At 40.0% G+C, this 22,970-nt stretch overlaps 2 protein-coding genes across 5 annotated transcripts in view; both read left to right on the forward strand.

Moving 5' to 3' along the window:
• Positions 1-15,553, forward strand: part of LOC148325618 (nucleoprotein TPR-like) — a 34,709-nt gene extending 19,156 nt beyond the window's left edge. Inside the window, exons 28-55 of the mRNA XM_088310592.1 lie at positions 113-250; positions 503-634; positions 1,129-1,259; positions 2,290-2,500; positions 2,573-2,704; positions 3,493-3,606; positions 4,209-4,292; positions 4,937-5,128; positions 5,279-5,317; positions 5,544-5,729; positions 5,865-5,976; positions 6,062-6,246; positions 6,367-6,437; positions 7,104-7,303; positions 7,442-7,633; positions 7,779-7,894; positions 8,802-8,873; positions 9,172-9,432; positions 9,508-9,706; positions 9,787-9,986; positions 11,248-11,319; positions 11,893-11,984; positions 12,094-12,206; positions 13,177-13,275; positions 13,362-13,500; positions 13,615-13,742; positions 14,972-15,085; positions 15,232-15,553. Of these exons, the coding sequence (XP_088166718.1) occupies positions 113-250; positions 503-634; positions 1,129-1,259; positions 2,290-2,500; positions 2,573-2,704; positions 3,493-3,606; positions 4,209-4,292; positions 4,937-5,128; positions 5,279-5,317; positions 5,544-5,729; positions 5,865-5,976; positions 6,062-6,246; positions 6,367-6,437; positions 7,104-7,303; positions 7,442-7,633; positions 7,779-7,894; positions 8,802-8,873; positions 9,172-9,432; positions 9,508-9,706; positions 9,787-9,986; positions 11,248-11,319; positions 11,893-11,984; positions 12,094-12,206; positions 13,177-13,275; positions 13,362-13,500; positions 13,615-13,742; positions 14,972-15,085; positions 15,232-15,281 (3,774 nt within the window). The 3' untranslated portion in view covers positions 15,282-15,553. The remainder of the gene's footprint in view (positions 1-112; positions 251-502; positions 635-1,128; positions 1,260-2,289; positions 2,501-2,572; positions 2,705-3,492; positions 3,607-4,208; positions 4,293-4,936; positions 5,129-5,278; positions 5,318-5,543; positions 5,730-5,864; positions 5,977-6,061; positions 6,247-6,366; positions 6,438-7,103; positions 7,304-7,441; positions 7,634-7,778; positions 7,895-8,801; positions 8,874-9,171; positions 9,433-9,507; positions 9,707-9,786; positions 9,987-11,247; positions 11,320-11,892; positions 11,985-12,093; positions 12,207-13,176; positions 13,276-13,361; positions 13,501-13,614; positions 13,743-14,971; positions 15,086-15,231) is intronic.
• A 1,881-nt stretch (positions 15,554-17,434) lies between these two features.
• On the forward strand, positions 17,435-21,443 carry dusp12 (dual specificity phosphatase 12). Of its 4 annotated transcripts, none has more exons than XM_088311306.1 (9): positions 17,435-17,560; positions 18,039-18,176; positions 18,270-18,545; positions 18,727-18,840; positions 18,950-19,068; positions 19,165-19,255; positions 20,045-20,136; positions 21,039-21,118; positions 21,212-21,443. In XM_088311306.1, the coding sequence occupies exons 3-9, from the start codon at positions 18,283-18,285 to the stop codon at positions 21,353-21,355; spliced, it is 903 nt and encodes a 300-aa protein (XP_088167432.1). In that variant the 5' UTR covers positions 17,435-17,560; positions 18,039-18,176; positions 18,270-18,282; the 3' UTR covers positions 21,356-21,443. The 4 variants fall into 4 exon arrangements, with proteins under 4 accessions (XP_088167432.1, XP_088167431.1, XP_088167434.1 ...); XM_088311305.1 differs by having other exon boundaries at positions 17,546-17,694; XM_088311308.1 differs by having other exon boundaries at positions 17,546-17,694; positions 19,168-19,255.
• Positions 21,444-22,970: the final 1,527 nt, after the last annotated feature.

Below are 22,970 nucleotides of genomic sequence, written 5' to 3' on the forward strand. Positions count from 1 at the left end.
CATCTAATTTATGATCTAAGCAGCCAATTACTTTTAAAATTTCCAAAATATTGTCTGTGAGGAAGAGGGGGCTATGAATAGTCACAAACAGAGATTTTTGGCATTCTCTCAGGCCACCACAAAGACCCTGGCTCATAAAGAAGCGCAACTGAAGAACATGGGCAATATCAGCACTCTCCAAGAGACCAACAAGATGCTGAAAATGGAGCGAGAGAAATTGGAGCAGGAGCTACAGCAAGCACAAGCAAAAGTCAGATTATTCCCTGGTTACTATATCGATCTATCTTATCTATCCTATTTATCTCAAAATGTATTTGATCAACTTTATTTAACAATTATTTATCAAGGTAAGTCAATTTGCAGTGCCGACCTTTACCCAACAACATTGCTAATTACCAAAATCACATTTAAAATTTTGACATTCTAAACAAGTTTTTTTTAGCATTAATGGTTTATATTCAGCTGCATTCTGACGACTCCTTTTCCTTCTTCTGTCCATCAGGTGAAGAAGCTGGAATACAACATAAGCCCCCTACATGAGTCATTGTCTCATCTTTCTGACAGAAATGGCTCCCTGCAGGCTGATAAAAAGTTGTTAGAGGAAGACATTAAACATTTGAAAGCCAAAATACAGGTAGGTTTGTAGTACATCTTGTACATGGCTTTGGGTGTTACAGTTATTGACACCCTTTACCCTGTAGCGTAAATCTGTGTCCTGGATCATTAATAATGATCATCTGTCAATGTGCGCACACAAATGGATTTACTTGGTGCAAAATCCGGACCTGTTAAATTGAGCAAAAGCTGATACAGCCAAAGAAAAGCCATCCCTTTTCTGTCGTCTGAATAGTAACTGGGGGATGTGCAGACTGACTTTACATAAAAGATAATTTAATCATTCTTTCTATCACTTTATGTTGCTACTGTCGATAGGTTGTGTAATTTAATGAATAACAATTTTCTAACAGGTGAAATTGGATAATATTTTCATAGAACCACTGATAATCTTTCACTGCCCACTCTTGTGCCACCACACAATTTGAATAACTGAAACAACCTCTGTTCCTCATGTCGTTCCACAGAATAATGTGCTCTAAATCAAAATTTTCTATCCTTCCATCTCCACAGCAACTTGTTAGCCAGCAGAAAGATGGTGATGTTGAGGAAAAGCAGAAACTCACTGCCGAGCGAGAAGCTCAGCAGAGGCGTATCTCCCAGCTTGTTGAAGAGACAGCCAAGCTGAAGACTGAGCTAGCCAGGTAAAAACAAACATAAAAATGTTAAAATCCACAATCCATTATTGTATAATACAATGAACATTTACTGTATGCCACTAAAATTACATGAACCAAAAGAACTTCCATTCTTTGTGCTGCGGAGCTTATTTTCTTAAAAAAACAAGTAACTACACAAATGTTTTTTGTTTTACAAAATGTAATATGTTACAGCATGGTTTCAATATAATGCAAAATAGATTGGCATTATCAACTTAAGGTTCCTATCTGTGTAAAATAATTTGACTATGTTTAGAATTTTATTTATGGCGTACATTCTGAGATTATTTATTTATTGGACCAAATATCAGCTCTAGTAATTATTGACGCAAATATTAATCAAAGGCAAAGGTCATGATCGACCACCACAAAGTCAACATATTAAACTACTCACCACACAATATAGTTACTCATGACAAGTTAAGATGAACAGTTATGTTCGCAAATTTCTCATTTTCATTTAAAAAATTGGAAAGCAATAATAAATTAATGAATCACTGAATTAAAAAAAAGTCACTTAAATTTATAAGTAACATTTTATTTGCCAATGTTTCGTCGTGATGAGCGAGCCGTGCTTGTCGGGTTGCTGAGCGTTCTCCGTTCACAATTTCGGAACACAGCTTTTTCCTATCCGTTTATCTGGCTCGACTCTGAGTGACTGAACGGTGCATCTGAATAACGTTATGTGTTTCCGGATGCTGGGATGATGCGCAGCCAATCAGCTCACGGTGTAAGTCCTCTTGTCCTCTCATTGGTCAATAACACGGCCAGGAACCAATCACGTGCCTTGTATGATTGCCCGTGGGTATGTACAAAGCCACCGAGGCAATTAATCTCTTTGAAGCAACGCGTCTTTCCTCAAGTTGTCTGTTGTCTTTTTCGATGAGAAATAGTTTAGGAAAATCCGCAAAACACTGAGCCGCGAAAACTGAAGTACAAAGATGCGAGGGATTAGTGTATTTTGCATTTTGGAAGTTACTTGCCCAACGCTGTAAATTACATCATATCATTGCAGATCCAGCACCAGCACTAACTCGGCGCAGTCTCAACTGAAAAGCCTTAGAGAGTCTGTGACCCGCCTAACAGCAGAGAGAGACACGCTGAAGAAAGAACTAGGAACAAAAAACAATGACATTCTTGAGAAAAATAAGACCATCACACAGGTGAAAAAGATAGGACGCCGCTACAAGACACAGTATGAGGAGCTAAAAGTCCAGCATGATAAGGTGGGTCCGCACTTTGTAGCTTTGGTTATCATGTAGGTAAACGGCTATGCTCAGACCTTCTACATTTTCCAGCTGATGGCGGAAACTTCAGCTAAAACACAAGGTGAAACAAGTCAAGTGGAGCAGCAGGAGCTCACGAAAAGTCAAGAGGAGATCAACAAGGTCAAAGAGGAGCTGACCACTTTGAAAGAGGCGATGCAGCAAGTGAGCAGCATTATTAACCCCTGCAAACATACAACACCATGCAGCCACAATGAAAGACGATATGACTAGTTTTAAGGAATAAAAGTACACGTAGGATTGTATGATTTCCTTGGTAATAAACACACTGATCCCTTTTCCAAGTGCAACGCTTTGAATTGGGCTCTCATAAGTTCCACTATTTGAGTGAAGCGATCAGGCAGCTCTGCCTCCTTATTGGACCAGAGTTGCATGGCTGTCGTATAAATGCATTTAAGTGCTGTGTCATCATTTTTTCTCTCGCTGTGGAATGTATCCCAGCTATTTGCTGAAAAAACTCACATATTCACAGTTTTTGCGCTCTTGTTGTAATAACTAAGATCCCACAAGGGACCCCAGAAACGTGCATTGTACGTTGCCCGGGAGATAAATTGAGCCTGGGTACTTATGTACAAGTGTACTTGTGATGCCATTTTTCTTTTTTTTTTCCAAAATCAGAACATCTGTAAGCCATTTATTTTTCATGTTAATGACGTGAAACGTGTATGAAATGATGTTAACCTGTTTGGTAATCACAGTTTGTGGTATATTAATGGTTTTAATCATTGATACAGACAATTCTGAAATTTTTTTTAGGGGGGCCTCTTATACTTTTCCCTCCTTTCTATTCTCGACTAGGCTTCGTTCATATTCCCTGAAAATAGTGTGGAATTTCAACAGAGTACATAAAGTAGATGTTACACCTGATCTTTTAATATACTGATGAATTTGGATTATGGGGGGTATCTGTAAAATTGGTTTGCTTTCTCCAGGCCAAAAACTCTGAGCAGGAGCTTCAGAATGCCCAAAAGGAAAACCAGCAGACCAAGGAAAAGTTGCAAGAGATCCAAAATCAATTGACACTGAACCAAAATCAGCTAACACAGGTATTGTAGCCACAAGCCTATCCTTGGTTTGAACAGGAGGTGCAATACATGTCCTTCATTTTTGACACATTTCAGGCTTTAAACATAAAGATATAAAAGAATGAAGTTCTTGGTAAAAAATCAATGCCAAGTGGGACACAATTCTAAAGTGGAACGAAATTCATACTCTTTTTTTATTTAAAAAAAATACAAACTGAAAAGTGGGGTGTGGAAATTTAGTGTTTTTTAGAATTTTGTACACCTGGAGATTTTTTTCTTGAAAAACTGCTCCATCTTAGGTCGATTTGATGGAGAACATTTGTGAACAGCAGTTTTACGATCTTTCTACATATTCACAAATGTATTCAAATGTATTTATGACTGTCTTTGAGAAATCGCTTACTTCTTACAACTCTTCCATAAATGCCAGATTTGTGCAACATGTGACTAATAGTTGTCTTCTGGACAGATTACCACCTTAGCTGTGAATTAGTTTTATGAGCCACTATCAAAGTGGGCAAGATTCGAATCAGTCCAAAAACCAACAATATATACCTTTTCGTCTGTGACATTAGAGAAGTAGCATTAATAAACCATTTCCATTTTTATTTTGGTTTCTGTAGGTTCAAGCCCAGTTGTCTCAAACTCAGACACAGTTGCAGCAGAGTCAAAAAGAGCTTCAACAAGCAAAGTCCCACACACAGCAGGTAAGCAGCGCGCCCCTACAACACCAGCTGTCTTACTTCCTCAAAAATCATACAGTTTTTGGAGTGTTGAACAATAGCCGAGTTTGCATGGAGACCTTTGTTGTCATTCCGATTTAAATCATTCAGATGAAGATCTCAGGTCAACTGTTTAAGTGGGACGTGATCTATTCTGATCTGCCGTTTGCATGCGCCATTACATAAATCGGAGCAACTGTTTTACAGCCATGTGACATGCAGATTGGTGTAAATATCAAGTGATCTGTCAAGATGGAGTTATCCGTCTATTTAGCACAGTAGTTGTTTTTTCCCACAATTTAATTAAGGTATCAGCGTGATTAAAAACAAGTTATAAGCTCTGCTAGAATGCTGCCATCTTAAAATATGTAATTGAGAACGTCACTTCCTGGCTATTTTGATTGATTGTTTATATGACGTTTTATTCGGATTGGCAAAAGAATATACCACCACTGTGAATATGAATCAAATTCCATTCAGACACAACCTTTTTATTCAGATTGAGGTGTTTATATGGAGCGGTTTCATTTTGTTTGCTCATTTGTTTTCCTTATAATCGTAATACAAGGCGTCCTGAAAGTTTCCCGATATAAATCCACAATAATCACCTTGGTCTGTTTAAATTATAGATACAGAACCAACTGAAATCATCTCAGTGTCAGGCTCAGGCCCGTCAAAACCAGATTCAACTAATGCAGAAGGAGCTCCAGCAGGCTAAAGATTCTCTACAGCAAAACCTTGCCAATCAGAAAAAACTCCAGGAATCCCACCAACAGGAGATTAACAATCTTAAAACCTCTTTGAGTCAAGCAGAGAGTCAGGTGAGTTAATGGGTGCTCCTGGATTTTTTTTGTCCACTAACAAGGTGATTCCCAAGCACCGGCCCACCATTTGGTATCGGGCTGTACTGTTACAAAATATTCAGGGGAAAAAAAACAAGCATAGTTTTCTATGTGCTCGCTTCTTCCTAGGTGTCCCAGTTCCAAGGCCAAGTGGACACAATGCATAAGGTAAGGAATACCACTGGGCTGCAAATGGCTGCACAGATAAAAGACTAAAAAACTTGCAGTACTTCCGGTTTAGTTATTATCTGAAGTCAAAAAACATTTTATTTTGAGAAATACCCCACCCCCACCCTGTGAAAGTTACACTCTTGCATGAACCGGTCCACAACAATGACATTATAATGTGCAAAAAATGTAGACTTTACATTTATAAAATAATTTTGTTTGTCAGATGATGTCTGCTCAAGAAGCGGAAAATAAGCGCCTTCAAGAACAGCTACAGGAAGTAAACCAAGCCAATGAAGCTCTGATAGCGGCACAGACGAACCAGAACCCGTCTATCCAGGCCAGCGATAATAATACTGCAATTGATGTAAATCAGCCTTTACAAGAGGAACTTGCAAAACTCAGACAAGAGGTACAAAGATGTCAACTGAATCACGACTAGGCAAATGTCATGAAATGATTGAGACCAATGATAACTAAACTAAACTAAATGAACATATCCATTTCAATACAGAGTATTTAAAATAATTGTAATGCTTTCTTTCAGTTGTCTGAGAGCAAGAACAAGGAGGAGCAGCTCAGAAAGCAGATGGCTGACAAAGAGGAGAAGACTAAGAAGGCCTTTGTCGGAGCTAAAACTAAAATCAACCAGCTGAATAGTAGGTTCCATGTGTAATTGTACACTGAAACATAATCTACTAAATTATAATATACACATTTTTACTGATGGTGCTCTTTATTTAGATGCAAAAGAGAATCTGAGCAAGCAGGTGGAAGACCTCAAGCAGAGTAAGGAGGAACTCGAGGTAAGGATGAATGCCTTGAAGTCGCAATATGAAGGAAGACTTCTTTGGCTTGACCGGGAATTGAGGGAGACTCAAACTCACTCTGAGCCCAGAGAGGAATCCCAGGACCACAGTGGGTCCAAGGTTAGTGTGACAGCCAATCCAAAATCCAAAATGAAAGTATCACATACATGGGTGTTTAAATTATTAATATTTAACTTCATCAGCTCTTGAGTTATCATTCAAAGTGGTTTCTGTACTTAGGTGGGTGATCAGAACAGATCTGTGGAACAAAGACAGATCTCTTTGAAGAGTCCATCCCAGGACAGGAGCAGGTCGGTGACTCCCAAATTCATTCCACAGTAGCAGCTAGTGTTTTGTTTCAGCTCCATGAATATTAGCCCACAGGGTCAAACAAAATTATAGATCGTCAACCTCCAATTTGTTCGTACAGTGTTTCTAAGCGTATTAATACAAATAATGTAAATTTAATGTCGTTGTTTCTGGACTGAAAACTGTTATATGAAAACGGAAAAAAATGTTTTAATGGCCATGCAGGCATAAGAATCAGGCGACCATTCTAATGTTAATGTCTTAAATCATAAACACTTTTATGATATGTACGTAATAAAAGTTGTCATGCATGTCTGGCCCTCAAGTGTGAAGTTTAACCTCTGCAAAACGTAAAATCAATAAGCTCATTTGAATAAAAGAGGACGATATTTTGATTGTCGGCTATTTCTTTTTTGGTTAATATTTGCACACAATTCTATTGTCTTGACTTCACATTCCTGCAGCATTATAATATTCACTATGCAGTTAACTCCTGGCTCATGGTCACATCGTTTTCATTATTTATCGTGTGCATTATTTTGAGTGAATGGTGGGGCAAATTCTGCATTTATTTTTCATTTTCATGTAATATTTGATCATAAAAAATGACAAAGTAAACAAAAATGCCTTCTAATACCTTTGAATATCATTCAACATTCATCCAACAGTTCAAGCCTGTCTGAACCGCCAACTGCCAATATCCGCCCCACTCCAAGTACTCCATCTCCGAGCAACAAACCTACACCTTCACCTGGCAGCAAGTCAACGCCCCGTGCCAGTATCAAACCTATGGTTACCCCAGCAGCTGTTGCTATGCCAACACCCACTGCCACTGTTATGCCAACCACACAGACTGAGAGCCAAGAGGGTAAGAAAAAATACTGCAAGTAGTAGACATTTGGACCTGCAACCTGCAACTGTTGTAATAATTTCAGTACTACACTAAAGTGCAAGTATAACTGAAGAGTGGTCAGGCCTCAAGTATTGTCATTGGTTCTGTTTGTAGTGTTGGTGACTACAGGAGCCACTGCCCACACTGTCATCTCCAGCCTTAACACTCCTGCATCCATAACGCAGCCAACCAGCACACAGGCCACGGCATTTGTCCAGCCCACTCAGCAGCAGGCCACATCTCAGGATGTAGGCAGCAGTGTCGATACAGAACGACCATCTACATCATCCGCTGTCATTGGAATATGTAAGCAGCAGCGCGGTACCTTTAAGCATTACCTTCTCCTCAAAACAGCATGCAAAGTGTCACGCCGTTCACCATCTTATAAAAGCACCAGCAGTTGTGTAAAATTTCCCTGATGGTTTGAAATGATATTCTTGCTTGACTTCAGCGAGTTCAAAGCGAAGTAGAGAGGATAATCTCGAGGAAGAGGAGATCAGACCAGAGAGCTCTCATGCTCCTTCAACCGCCAAAAAGTTCAGACTGAGGCAAACTATTGCCCTGCAGGTAAATGCAAAACCCCTAATTGCCTTGAAATCACTTTCATTAGTTTCTTTGGCATAATTCTTTTGTCCAAATGTGCTACAAAGTCATGGCCCAAAGTTTTGTCGTCGTCTGAGATTTTGTCTTCCACAAGCATTTATAGTTCAGATTTCATTTAGGTGATTTGAATTGTTCACAGAATGTTATTATGAGCCGAGCCAAAATTTTAACATCATCAATGCTGTATTGTTTTTCATTAGATAAATCAAACGGGTCAAGAATCGTTAAAAATGCTGAAGCAGCACTGTTAAAAAAAATGAAACCAAAGGTTTTGGCCATAGCTTTAGGCTGACTGAAACACTCTTCTTGTTTTTGTTTGTTTGTTGTTTTATATTTTATTTATTATTTTATTATTTATATTTGCACTGTAGAGGGGAGCTCTAATGACAATAAAGAACATTCTCATTCTGATTTTGAAAATAACATCGCAGTTGCACCAATCACAGCTCACCTGATTTCTAAGTTTGGTCATGTGACGTTTGCAAGCTGAGCCGTGATTGGGTGTTACCTGAGTTCTGAGCAACTGCGATGTCATTTTCAGTCAACAGCATGTGACAAAAAGGCCACCCCTGAGAAGCAGTTGATCAAAACGGGGTTTTTTGCTGCCTAATTCATATTCCAAAAACGCAATATTCATCAGAATGCTGTTTACTTTCACGTGGGCGCATAAAAGATATAGTATAAGATTGTTTTCTTGACTTATCAATGAGAAGGAACTAAAAATGAGTCGATATAGTATAAGATTGTTTTCTTGACTTCTCCTTAAAGAGAAGGAACTAAAAATGAGTCGAACCGTGACTGATGCGGATATTTATTTTTGGGGGGGCAATGCATCAATTAACTTCATTCATTGTAATTAAAATTGTTACAGATGGAAGGTGATGAGGAGATAGAAGATCTGAGGGATGAAGGTGAAAGACAAGATTCCCCTGACAATAGTCAGGTCAGTTTTCAGTGTTTTTCAATAAAGAATTCTCTTCAAGCTGCGAACAATTACAGAGTTCCTGAATGTTTAAACTTCAACTATGAAGTGACACGTTTCTAATTGTTGTTAGTACCTTTTTTTTCCTGCTGACTCTATCACACCACTTTACTATCGCAGTGCAAAATTCCTGCCAGCGCCAAACCTATGAATGTACTCAAATGGTAGTGAATGCTAGTGAATGATGAAAATTGCTTTTCTGTTTGATTTGGCGGTATCACAATGTTCGCAATACACTATCTTGGTATTTGTTATATAGGAGCTTCCAGAAGATTTTCCTGTTATCCCTGAAGACGACGACATCGAGGACGAAGGCATGTCCCAGTCGGTCCCTTCAGATCGGACGTCCCCCCAGGAGTCAGGTCTGACTCGAGAAGTTATTGTTATCGACACAGACAGCGAAAGTCGTGAGAGCAGAGGAGAGAAACCCGAGACCACAGGTGAAGATGAGGAGGAGGAGGAGGAGGAGGAAGAGGAAGAGGAGGAGGATGAAGACGAAGATGAAGACGAGGAGGAGGAGGTACACCCCCTTTTTCTTATTGTCATACCTTGATCAGATGGGCTCGCTGTTCTGAAAGCACTACTTTACTTTTAGTATAAGGTGGAGGTGGCAGAGGAGGAGGATGATGATTATGAGGAGGAGGAGGGTGATGATGCAAGTAACCTTGCGATGAAGGCAGGAGAGGAGAGCAATGAGGAAGATGGGGAGGCTGAAGAAGAAGGTCAGCAACCGTCAGTTCCCACCGGTGCTGAGGCAAATGATTCTCAGTGTCCACCTGAGCCGTCCCACAGCAGTGAGCAACATCAAAAATGTTTCTCTTTTTTGTTATTTAGTCCTTGCTTTTGTATTTTCTTATGAGTCTATCTCCTCCAGGTGAAGCCAGCAGCAACACCGAGTCAGAAGCCCAAAGAGAAGCCGTCCACATACCACCAACTTCCTTCCCATCCACACCCTCGCCTTCCACTTCTTCACTTACTCTCCGCCTACCCCAACCCCGACGGCCCCCGCACTCCCTCCCACCACGACTGTACATCCAGCCCCCAGCTTCAGAGCTAGGACCGCCCCACACACAGGTAAACACATACCTTACCTATGTAAAATAACATGCCCTTCATATATTTCATTGTTCATAATACATTTCTTCTAAGTGCATGTAGAAAAGATCCCGCCTTTTACAACAAGGGGTTTGAACAATCAAAATAATAATTCCATACTGTGATTTACCCCCATAAGTGCAAAATATACAAAAGTGGAGATACGCATCTATTCACAAACTACAGACCAATGTCACTGGTCCTACATTTCTCAAAAAATCTACAAAAAACTTATTTACACAGACTCTGCAACATCATAGAAGCATAATATTTTAAGCGACAACTGATATGGTTTCAGGGAAAAATTATCCACCTCAAGGGCAGCAATGGACCTTGTGGAAGAAATTGCCTTCCGTGTTGATAAAAATGAATTTACTGTTGGGATAGACATACAAAGGCTTTTGAAACCATAGAACATAATATATTAATGGGAAAATTAGAAAGATATGGTGTAAGAGATACGGCATGGAGATGGATAAAAAGTTACTTCGATAGAAATTAGCATGTGCATTAAACAATGTCAAATCCAACCAGTTGAAGATAAATCAAGGGGTACCCCGAGGGCGTGTGCCGGGTCCCATATAGTTCATAATATATCTCAATGATAGCTTCTGTTTCTCTAAGGTACTTAAAAAGGCATTGTACTTTTTCCTACTCCTTTCGGACAAGTAAACTGAGTTGATTAATGACATCCACCAATGATTTTTTTTCGTTTTTCTTCCAATTTTTGTTTTTCATCGATATGTTCAGGCAATTCAATCAATTTGCTCTGGTGCATAAACCAAGTGTTGACACAGTGACGCTCATTGCTTAATTACCAATTGTGACAGCTGTGCTTTTTACTTATCACAATTCCTCATGGGGCTGAAATAATTATTAATTACAATAATAACAACTGGTGTATTTGTGTCACTTGCCCAATTAATATTAAAGCTGATATTGAAATTTATTGCATTGTTTCCCATCATTTAGTGTTTAGTGCAAACATTGTGAAAATTTCATTTTGCATGCTTGGTTACTTTGAGAAAGCTGTCTTCTAACGGAGGAGTAAAAATGAAATGTGACTGTTGTGTGCAGTGGTCAGAAAATTCTAGGTATGGAAAATAAAATGATGTGGACGGCCTGCAAATTGTACCTGCAGTTTATTCTATTTTTTTTCCTAGAAAAACACTATCAATGCAAAGTCCTAGATGACCGTTTCTTCTAATAAATGGTGATGTATATTTTGTGTGTTATCCAGAGACAGTCCTCTCAACTACGACGACCGTCCGTTGGTCGAGGACCACAGTTGACACCAGGGATAGGCAGTATGGTAAGGTGTTTTCTTTGTTGCTGTACTGTTTGTTAGAAACCTTTTGCTAGTGATATCTGTATTGTCCGCCATGTCCTGGCGCTTCGTAACATTAGCTAAACTTGCAATAAAGGTTATATGGGATTTTAACAAATACCTCCATTGCATGCTTGGGTCAAACGCATACATCCAACAGTGGACCACCACCATTATTTTATTTTTTATATTTTTATTTATTTATTTTTTTATTTTTGTCAGAGTGAAGAGTGGTAACACCAAAGTGAAAAACAGCTGATTGCTGTTACTCTGATTGAATAAAACAGTGTACATGTTATGTTTTGCACGATGATCAAATGGGTACTAAAGTAGCACCCAAAGTACAAATTACTCAATTTTGGATATCGATGACAGCACAAGCTTAGTGGAATCATGTCGCTGTGCCTTCTTGGCTGCTCTTTTACAAGCGGAGCAGAACATAACCAAGAGTTTTTTTAGAGATCTTGCAAAACAGGACATAAATTCACACACTCTAAAATAGTAATCGGTTACAGGATGTCGTACAGTTCTGCTTCAACGTGTGTTTTTGTATTTCAGCAACATTTCTTTGATGATGATGACAGGATGGTTCCAAGTACTCCTACTCTGGTTGTCCCCCACCGTACTGATGGCTTTGCTGAAGCAATACAGTAAGGAGAACAATGCAATATGTCTCTAATTTTCGCTGGAATAAGCATCACAATGTTTCAGCACCGCTTTCCCCCAAAATTCATCGCCCATGTGTGTCTGTCACCTCAGTTCTCCTCAGGTTGCAGGTCTTTCCACCAGGTTTAGATTTGGACCTCCTGAAGATCTGCTCCCTCAGGCTTCAGCGTCTCACTCTGACCTGGGACAGCTAGCCTCTCAAGGAGGTACGACACAACAAATCATATTGCAGAAAATTTAACTGCAGTCAGCTTGTTTGGTCTCGTTTGAAAACGATACTCCGTTGTGGAAAGTACACTTGCTTTGAAGCATGGAGAATCTGAGCAAGTAGCCTGGTTTAAGTAATTAATAAAATGTAACAGTCCCAAACATTACGATTTCTCGCTAGTCTTGTTCCTAATCAGGTCCAGAGGCTCGACTGCGGATTACGTAGCTATCTTAGCTGCATTGTCCCGCTTTTGTTTACATGGCCTCGGCCGCTTAAAAAATGTACCAGACCCTGCAGAAATCCATGGAGATCCCGCCGGTCATCTCCTTTGGGATGTTGAAAGTGCTCGTCAACTCAATTTGTACTCTAATTCACTGTCGATTAAGTCCACACGATTTTAATATCCATTCGCAATGGTGTAAATACAGTTAAAAGGGAAAAGGCACGGCCGTTCGTCCTCACGCTCCTTAATTCGACCCCTCAGGCAGTCAGCCACCTGAAGCCTCTGGCCCCGAGGCGGGCCCGCGACCGTTGTGGGGGTGCGCTACGGATCTCATTCAAGTGAATGACAGCAGTACGCACGTGCATGAATTGAATTTTTTTTTTTACTGTAACTTTACCGCCGACATCTTCCCTAGCTCCTTTCCACGAGTGGTTATTTTGGCACGCGAGCTCTTGACGCCAGGAGCAGACACTCCAATGGACTGCTCGTCTGCAAGTGCTAATATTGTAAAATCCGTTACTGTTTTTTGGGCTGATATAAGAACCCGATCAGATACAAATATTGGATCGGGGCACCCTAATAGGATAATTGAACTTCATGTTGCGTTCATTAGCACTGTTTCCCTCATTAGTAGTCAGTACATTATTGCAACAACTGGAGCAAGCTGACAAACTTGTCAACTGATTTGGAACAGAGAAACAAACTGTTGGTGTGAAAACACACTAACCTGCTATTGTGTGATTAGGTCTGGGCATGTATGAGTCCCCACTGTTCCTGGCTGCCCATGATGAGGATGGTGGAGGAAGAAGTGTTCCCACAACACCTTTGCAGGTGGCTGCACCAGGTGAGTGACACGTTCGTACACTTGCACACATTTATGAATCCGTAGCAAAGAATCTCTTGACATTGTATCTTCATTTTGTACACTAGTGACAGTCTTCACGGAGTCTCTACCCTCAGACAGTGGGGACAACATGGCGTCCCAGTCTGTTCCCATGGTAACTGCCTCTACTGGGATATCCACTGCAGGTGATGATGTGGATGAGGTGTTCATGGAACAAGAAGAAGGGTGAGCTACTTTTCCAAAATTTCTGTGTTGATGACCCCCCCCCCTCCCCTCTTTCACTCCCCCCACGTGAGTGTGCTTCACATCCAGTTTTTTTAATGTTCTTGTCTCTTTTAGTCCACCAGCTGAGGTTTCTTTGGACAGCCATACTGACATGGAGACGACAGGACAGCAGAGTGAAGATGCATCACTTCCATCCACCAGTCAAGACCCTGATTCCTCTACAATTTTCAACACATTGTCCAGTAAGATGAATTGATTCAAGATGGAAATGTTCTAGTGAATACTTTCTTCTAAAATTGGTCATAAGATAGCAGGAAGTGTGCAATTTGGTAACAGTGAAGCGCTTGAGGGAGGACTGGCTGACTCCAAAGTAAAAGTGCATTACAGTAATCTAGTTTAGATGTAACAAAGACATAGATAACTGTTTCTACGTGCTGCTGGGAAAGAAAGGCCTTCACATTAGCCAGCTGCTTAAGATGAAAGAAGCTGGATCGAACAACAGCACTGATTTGCCGATCTAATTTAAAATCGCTGTCCAATTTAAAACCCAAATTCGAGACTGTTAGATAAGATGCCGGGGGGCCAAGGTCAACGGCGTTGAAAGTAGAAGGGCCACTGAGACTGAACTCCATTATTTCGGTCTTCATCCAGATTTTGATTTCCTCTAGACAGGACATACGTGGCCTCAAGGAGAAACTGTCATTTTTGCTCCGCGGGACATAGATCTGACTTTCATCTGCATAGCAATGGAAGGAAATTACATGTTTTTGTAGGATGGAACCTAGTGGCAGCCAGTACAACGAAAACAGCAAGGGCCCCAAAATGAACCTTGTGGAACACCATACGATAAAGGGGCAGAGCGGGACTCAGAGCAACCTAGGCGAACACAAAAGGTCTTGCCAGCCAAATAGGATCCAAACCACTCTAGAGTGCTACCACTAATGCCCACCTGATGAATGTAAATGAGCCGGAAGGATACTGCGGCCCACCGTGTCAAATGCTAGTTAGAGCTAAACAAGAGGATTTTGATTTAATGACAAGAACTCTTATTGCAATGACCATTTTATTTTAGTTTAACCAGTTAATCGACAGTTTTTTCGGATTTAAGAGTGGGCAGCCTCGGCAAAAGAGGAAACAGGTGGATAAATGGGTGTGGCTCAGGGTAGAACGCCCACTATGGAGCTAATAAGCAAACAGTTTTCAACCTGTTCAGTTCATCCATCTCAAGACTATTTTCCATGCGTTTTTTTTTTTGTTGCTGTTATTAGTATATTTGCTGAAGCCCAGTTATTTCGTTGTACCATCAAGAGGCAAAATAAATTGCTGATACTTTGCTTACCTTTTACATCCCATTCCTCATTTTTTTTCTGTTAAACAAGCATTGATCAAAAGCTAAACTAGCACTACCTCTTTGAAGCATAAATCGAAGGATTGCCATTAAAGCTCACCTGTTCGACCATCTTCTTTACAGACACCAGTAGCGTCACGCAGAGGCGCGTGGTGACCAGTCAGTCAGTGATGAGCACACCACTCAGCAGAGGAACCAGAGGCAGGGTCGAAGGACGCATGTTAATCAGCCGCAGAGGTAAGAAAATGAAGTTTTTTGCACTTTGCAACAGTTTAGATGGAATGATTTAGCTATTTGAACATTTTAGACCTGCACTCAACAAAGAACTTTAGAACTTTATATTGCTTCAATCCTGTAAAACCTTTTCCCCCCTTTCGTATTAGGGACAATTGGTCGATCAAGAGGAGGATTGGGAAGAGGGAGCTCCATCTAAATATCTGTTCACCTTTGCACATACCATGGAATCAAAAAACAAATCCATAATGTTGATCAATCTATTCCTGAGTTTGATAAACTTGATTCATGAAAACGTTAGATCATATTTGAGTTTTGTTATTGTACAGTCAGCGGCCATGTGATGTAGGCATAATTTTGTGTGTGTGCGTGTGCACATTCAATTGCTTTTTCAGTCATTGAGGTTGTCATTTTTATTAGTGTTATTTTTTCAATAATACCATGTTCTTACAATAAAGTTAATAAGAAGCACTGTTGTTGAACTGAGTAATCTTTGGTTTTGAAGGTACTCATGAGAATTATTTGAAGAAAACCTAGTTTTGTAAGTTATTCTTTGCAGTGCCAACTCCACTTCTACCGAACGTTAAATGAGTTTGCGAAATGCTGACGGTAAACGACATCGGCGGAGTGGCTGAACAATTCAAAGAAGCTAAGGATGGCCCAAGATGATGAGCTAGCACCAGGAAGTAGGGCTGGGCGATAAACCGAAAATTTACCGTTACCGAAATTTATTACTATGACCGAAATCATTTTGTCCATGTCGGTAAATTCTGTGTTTAAAAAAAAAAAGAAACGCCTTTTCTGTTTGCGGCAATGTTCATGCCCCTTTAAGACCGCTACAGCGCCTCTAGTCACGTGACTCCACCCGCCTGATCGAGAAAGAAAACAGACGTTGCTGTCGTAGCTGGCGATTGAAATCCAGAAGCTTTTTCACCACCCACAACACAACCATGCTGTGCTGAAAGTTCAAAGTGAGAAGCAAGGTTCGACAAGTGACAACAGCCCATTAACGGAGGCGACACCAAACGAGAGAACATCTCAGAGGTGGACGCGATAGCCTAGCACATGGCTAAAGATAAAGCTCCTCTAGTTCCAGTGGCGCGCACAGGATTTAAACGCTTCATGAAAGCCGTACTCCACAACATGGACTACATCGGGCCGGGATCTTATACATGTCAAGCATTTTGCATCCACATCCGACTTGTGGTCGGGTCGCAACATGGATCCCTGATTGAGCCTGACTGTGCATTACATAGACGACAAGTGGCGACTGCGCACCAGAGTACTCGAGACGCCACATTTTCCCCGATGATGCACACTTGTTTATTTGGCTTGCATTGACATTATCTTTCATTTTATTTAGCATTTTTTTGTTTGGCATTATTTACATCATGACAGCATCTTGGTGCAATCTATTTGCAGAAAAAGATTTTGCTAGAGGTACCCTTTTTCTTTGTGACATTGTTCAAGTCATGCAAAGCAAGCTATTTGGAATGTTTATACAAATGATTTTTGTACTTTTATTTTTCATTGAAAGTAATGTGTACCAGTTGGTCAATAAAAAAAAACAGTCAATATGCATTTCCTGCATTTTTGATTTTAGTCCACGGGGGGGAATTTATCGTGCATGTATCGTTATCGAGGTAAAATTGCTCAATTTCTCGCGATATGGATTTGAGGTCATATCGCCCAGCCCTACCAGGAAGTCACCAAAGACCTCGATGTTGAAGAAAAACACTGCGGGAATTTACTATATATTAAGTTAATATTCATTGATCGGGAAGAAAAATGCAATGCGATGGGATTTTTTTTTTTGTCACAGCAAAGAACACATTGTGGAAGGATCCTTCATGCTTGTGTCAATCACCCCATTAAGAATTTATAAGAACAGAACTGATGTGATTGAGCTGAGAAATCCCTGTTTACGTTCATTTAAAAATAACATCCACCAAATAAATGTATCATTTCTGTAAAAAGAACAAATTGCAAAGTCATTTTGACAACAGCCAACATGGTGCTGAAGTTTTTCATTCAGTGAAATTATTTGCATACTGAATTTGTCGCTGACGAGTTTTTTTTAAATCACCGATTAACCAAAGCTAAACCACGAGGCCATCGCAGTGTTGAGGATGGCTTGACTAAAGACATATAGAAAGGATATTTTTACTTCGTCTTGTCTCCGTCCACGGTCGTCATGGTAACGGAAGCTTTTCTCTGGGTCCCGTTGTCACGGCTCATCACTCGCGGCCATATTAAAGACACCTGGGAAATATTTTAAATTGTGAAAAATTACTTCCCTTCTTGATTATTTTTCCTTCGAGTTCCAGCCCGCAATGCGAGCCATAACTCTTAGGGGCGAAAAAAAGACGGTCACATACAATTATGATTGGTAGGCATGGGTACCTTTGTAGACGGAACCCTTTTAGCGCACATGTTTTACTCGGATCTTTTTAAGGGATACCCATCACATCAACGCCTGTAAGCCCCCCGCCCCACCCTCCTTCCCATCTTAGTCGTGTTTGATTTGCCTTACTGCGATAATATATTGGTCACTAAAATAAGCGGCACTTTATTACCTACTGCGTGCGTACCGTCATGCATTAGCTTACAAGGTGTGTTAAGTTAGTTGTTTATTTTCTTTAATTTTCCCAAAATGCGTGAGCCAGGTTGCTACTCACAAAATGTTGAGGATATTGTCGTTATTGTAATTTCACGTTCAACCTAAAATACAATAGCAGTGAACTTAATTTGACATTCTCTAAACTTTTGAATGCACATGTCCTAATATTCAACGTTACAGTTCGGTGTGCAAAGAACAGCAGAAGTCACAACAGGGTTTGAGCCATGAGTTGACCAATACATTTCCTGGTACAATTCGAGGCTTTTGGAGCAGGTTGTTTTCAGAGGAAAGCTGACCATTGAGTTTAAGATTGTCACGTGGTGTCATCATCGGCAGGGTACAACAGAGAGTCTGGACGAGAGACAGAAAGCGTCAGAAGAGGACATCCTTGAAAATACTGATGATCATCATTGACCACCTGTTGTGAAGTTTGGCATTCATCTCCTGGTTACACAACTGCAAATTGTGCATTAGGTAGTGAAACATCTAACATTTTGACATTTAGAAGTTTGGGGAAGGTCAAATTAGGTTCATCATTGATTTACAGGATGATTTATGTCTCTCTAGCCCTTTGTTAGTAATGCTCTTGGTGGATCCTGGTGTGTTCATTGGAACGGCAGCTGACCTTAATGACAGTCGAGGGTTGGCAGAAGCCTCCATCACTCACATCGTGTCTGTGGACTCTGTGGACCCGGGGCCTCTACTACCTGTGGACTCCAGCTATTGCAAGAAATGGATTAACATCCTGGATGACGTGACGTCAGACCTCTTGAGCCACATGGACGATTGCTGCCGGTTCATTCAGGGGGCTGTGGATGCAGGCGGGGCGGCGCTTGTCCACTGGTGAGGGAGGAAGTTATTAATATTATCAATTCCACTCCTATTGTGGTCCACGCTCAATAATGCCAAGGTTACATGTTTATACTGAATGTTGACATGATGAATTCCATGTATGGCTGGGAGATAGATCACAACAGCAACACCAGCGGCAAATAAGTGAGACATATAAGTGTTTGTGCTTCAGTCAGGCTGGGCGTAGTCGCAGTGCCACCATTGTGACTGCTTACCTCATGAAGAGACACAAGATGGGCTTTGCTGAGGCTTATCAAAGACTAAAGAGTGTCAAGCAGGATGTACAGTAAGTGTCCCATCACTCCTTGATGCCAAGTCTGTGCAGTGTTGAGTCCTTTCTCCTCATCACTGTTAAGTGGCAAGATATGTGATCGTGAGGTGGTTGTGCATTTCAGGGTTAACCGTGGTTTTGAGGAGCAGCTGTGTCTTTATGAGGCCTTGCAGTGTGAAGTGGACACCAGCAATCCACTGTACAAACAATACAGATTGACAAAGATTACTGAGAAATATCCTGGTAAACACACACATAAGCACTTTTAGAATGATTACATTTATTCTTTTTTTAATTGCCCTCATCTTTTTAATTCCTACTATTCTTTGCGTGTGAAAGCAGAGTTGCAGCAGGTTCCCAGGGAAGTGTTTGCAGCTGACCCCGCTCAGTCCAACTCATCTGAAGCCTCATATCGTTGCAGGAAGTGCCGGTAAATTTGACTGCCTTTGTGTTTAATCCTTTGTCTCCTTCTCATAGTCTGGATTTAGATGTATGGTTCAAGTGACACAAGATTTGTTTTTGTTGCTGTGGCCCAATTCACGCTAATGGAAACGGCAAGGAATTGTGTATATATTCAGATTGGAATGAGGCCTCTTCCAAATATGGTACTTATTGGGAATCTGCCAATGTGAGTGCTCCTTCATGCGCAGATTAGATACACACCGTCCATGTGAGATTTGTGTCATCAAAAATAACCTAATTGGTGACGGGTAGTGTACAAACGCGTGGCTGCCCAAACAACACAAACAGACGTGTTTTTCAAAATGCTATAAATCTGAAATACAGCGAATGGAAAAACAATGAAATATTAAACATCTCGTTGTTTTGCCTATTAGATACACAAAATGATTGCAGATCGGAGCTAGCGAAGATATGCAGCGGTCACCCTTATTTACATTAGTCGGGGAAGAGTTACCTCACGCCAGCTAAATGTTAGCTAATGTTACTATTTGTATTATATGAAATTGAAAGTAATCGGATACACATCCAGTCAGAATTGCATTTCAGGTACAGTGAAATGCAGTTTAAAAAAATTAAATGAAATTAATTTAATGATTGATTGATTAATTAAATCCAACAATGGAGTCTTTCCAAATGCTGCTCATCACATTGTGACCTTGGTTTCCTTCTCCTTGTTAAACAACAGCAAACAATAGAGATGTATTCTTCATTGCATACTGACCACTTAAGAAGCTCCACTTGTTTTTCTCCTTCGCAGAAGAACTCTGTTCCGCAGCTCCAGTATTCTCAGTCACCCAGTGGGAGAAGGAGCGTCAGCATTCAGCCATAAAAAGTCCTCTAACCTGACTGGTAAGAAGATACGCTCACTGCAAGCTTATCAAAGTTTGGGAATTTTCATTGTAGTTTGTTTTTTACTTCATTTTGACTTTTGTTTCATAAATGCAGTTAATTTTAATTAGTTTTTTTTAGCAGGTTTGCTATTATTTTTATTTTTATTATTTTACTGCTTCGTTTTATTTATTATTTTATTAGTTTTAGGCATGAGATCTAATTGTTTTGTTATATTTGTCGAGTACTAGATTTCGTCCTTATGTGCAGGTGTACTGCAGTACCAAAATAAACAAACGTTGGGCCCTTTCTATCGCACACCACAAACCCATTAATGTTTCCAAGTGACTGTTTAAACAAGCTCTTGGATAATTGATCTGAATTGTCAGTGACGATCACAACATTTAAGTGTGCCGTTCCTTTAACTTTTACTACGTAACATGTATTAACCATGGCTATTCTAGTTCACGGAAACTAACAAAATAACTCAAACTAAAATTGAAAATTCATTTTTGTTGATTCAAATGAAAATGTTTTTTAAAAAAACCCAACTGACGCTATATCTTAGTTTTTCCTTTGATTTAACCTTTGTCAATTACCATACATGAACTTTTTTTTATCTTGCACTTGACAAATAAACTTAAACCATTGCTAAAATATTATTAAAAACTACACTCATCATAATCACTTAAAAAATGAAAAATGAATTAATCATTTTGAAAGAAAAAAAATAATATGAATCATTTTTGAAAACATAAAAACTAATAAAAAGTATCAAACTCTAAAAAAGTAAAACTAACTCAACTTGAACAATTTGAAAAACACAAGTCAAAACGAAATATCCTATAATGAAACCTATTATAACCCTGATATCAACGTGAATGCAGAGCCACGAGTAGAAATTGTCTATCTTCTTTATATAGAAGGCGTCCAGTGTACATCCTATTTTATTGAACCAGTGCAGTGGATGGAACAAGCTTTACTTGGTGTGATGGATGGACAGGTAGAGTATAACCTTTGTCAACTGTATGTGTCACTTTTAAGAATGACTTTTGGCCACCAAAACTAATTTTCTCCTGTCCGCGTTCATTTGCAGCTGCTGTGTCCCAAATGCAGATCCAAGCTGGGCTCGTTCAGCTGGTGTGGAGATCAGTGTTCTTGCGGCCGCTGGATTACGCCTTCCTTTCAGCTGCACCGAAATCGAGTGGACGAGATCCGGCTCATTAATTTACACAGATGATTTTTGACACTCCTCGCAGTTGGGAAAAAAATCACTCATAATATAATCCGGACATCACTTTTAATAAATAAAAAGATAGAAACAGTCATCATGAATACAGTATTTTTATTTGTCTATCTTTCTATCAGCTCTATCATGAGTATCTTCTCTATATCACCGGTATAGGAGCTTTATTCACTTCTTCAAAATAAAATGTTATTCACTATTACACAAAATGCGCAAATATTTTTCAGAGTCAAACCGTAAACTAAGCAACCTTAACTGAAACATAAGTGCAGTAAATATATCTGGTCATGGAAATTTTGTACTGATGTGTTTGATTTTTGTAAGATTCGTATTAATTGCATAGTTAGTATTGTGGAAAAGGCCATCCCAGCTGACAAGGGCAGGAGGCAGGGTACACCTTGCACTGGTTGCCACTGAGTGGGCCGCAGGAGCACTAACCGCCTTTGAAATATGCTTGGACCCCCGTGTGCCAGGTCCGATAATTGACTTTTTGGGGTATTTTTCACATTTTTTTTTTCCCAGGAATTTTTTTCCACATTCCCCGGACGTAACCTATAATAAATGTTTATCAGCATTTACTGAAGAATTTTGGGGGTTTATTAAAAAAAAATAATAATAATTTTTGCAAATCCACTGAGATATCCTTAAACTCGTCTACTAAACTCCCCTGTTGTTAAATATAACAACTTCATGTTGTCATATGCGCTGAACTTTAAGGTGTTATGTTCTTTGGAAAATGTTGATTCTGCATCTTTCATTCAACCAGCGGTTATCCTCTGTCAGCCAATCTGTCTTTAAATTCACCAAATAGTCCTGTTTTAAGACTTCAATGTATTTATAATACTGCAAAAAATACAATGACCATTTATTTAAAGTATTTATTATAGTGTAGTAATTTCTTACACAATACAGAATACACAAAGTGTAGGTATACGGACATATTTGAAGCTTTTCATACATTGCCGTGCCATGACGATATTAATACTCATAATAATAACCGCCACCACAACCAATAATTGTGATAAGGAGAAAGAAGAAAAACGTGTACAAGACCCAGATTAGATTTTTTTGTAAATTCTCTTTCTAAAGGAAAATCTCAAAGATTCCTCCCTTCTCCAGAAAGCACATAGCATCCTTTTAGCAAGATCTTGCAGGTTGAGCATGAGTGTAACCGCTACGTCCCAAACCTCCTGTTTTCCTGCAGGGCCTGTGTGACCTTTGCACGTGTTCTGCTTGCTTCCAGGGGCTCCAGTGGTCCGGCTTGGAGAAGGAACCATCTTGAGATGAAGGTGATGAGTGGGATTTGATGCCCAGGTCTATGTAGGACAGGATGGGACGAGCATGAGCGTAAGGAGAATAAAGCCTGGAACAAAGACAGAAACACAAAATTGTAATTTGCACTTGAAGCCGTCTGAGTGTGACGTCAATCTATAACTTCTTTTTTTAATTGTTTATTTCACCTTCCCCTCCTCTTTTCAATGCAGCTGTTCCACTCCCACTGTTGATTGTTTGACAGGTCGGAGGCGGAGGAGCACAGCGGAGGCATGGCGTACCCCAGGGCGGTTGGCGCAATAGACCCAATCGGTCTGACAGGTGTATTCTGAGGTGA

Source organism: Idiotropiscis lumnitzeri, chromosome 12 (genome assembly GCF_059441095.1).
Source record: "Idiotropiscis lumnitzeri isolate Australia: NSW breed Sydney's pygmy pipehorse chromosome 12, RoL_Ilum_1.0, whole genome shotgun sequence".
NCBI classification, from domain to species: domain Eukaryota; kingdom Metazoa; phylum Chordata; class Actinopteri; order Syngnathiformes; family Syngnathidae; genus Idiotropiscis; species Idiotropiscis lumnitzeri.

Bases quoted from the DNA above. Each gene is read 5' to 3' on its own strand.
- dusp12 (XM_088311306.1), top strand. From the start codon at position 18,283: ATGCTCTTGGTGGATCCTGGTGTGTTCATTGGAACGGCAGCTGACCTT. The intron at 18,841-18,949 runs GTAAGTGTCCCA...TGTGCATTTCAG, and splicing joins AGTGTCAAGCAGGATGTACA to GGTTAACCGTGGTTTTGAGG. The intron at 19,069-19,164 runs GTAAACACACAC...TGCGTGTGAAAG, and splicing joins GATTACTGAGAAATATCCTG to CAGAGTTGCAGCAGGTTCCC.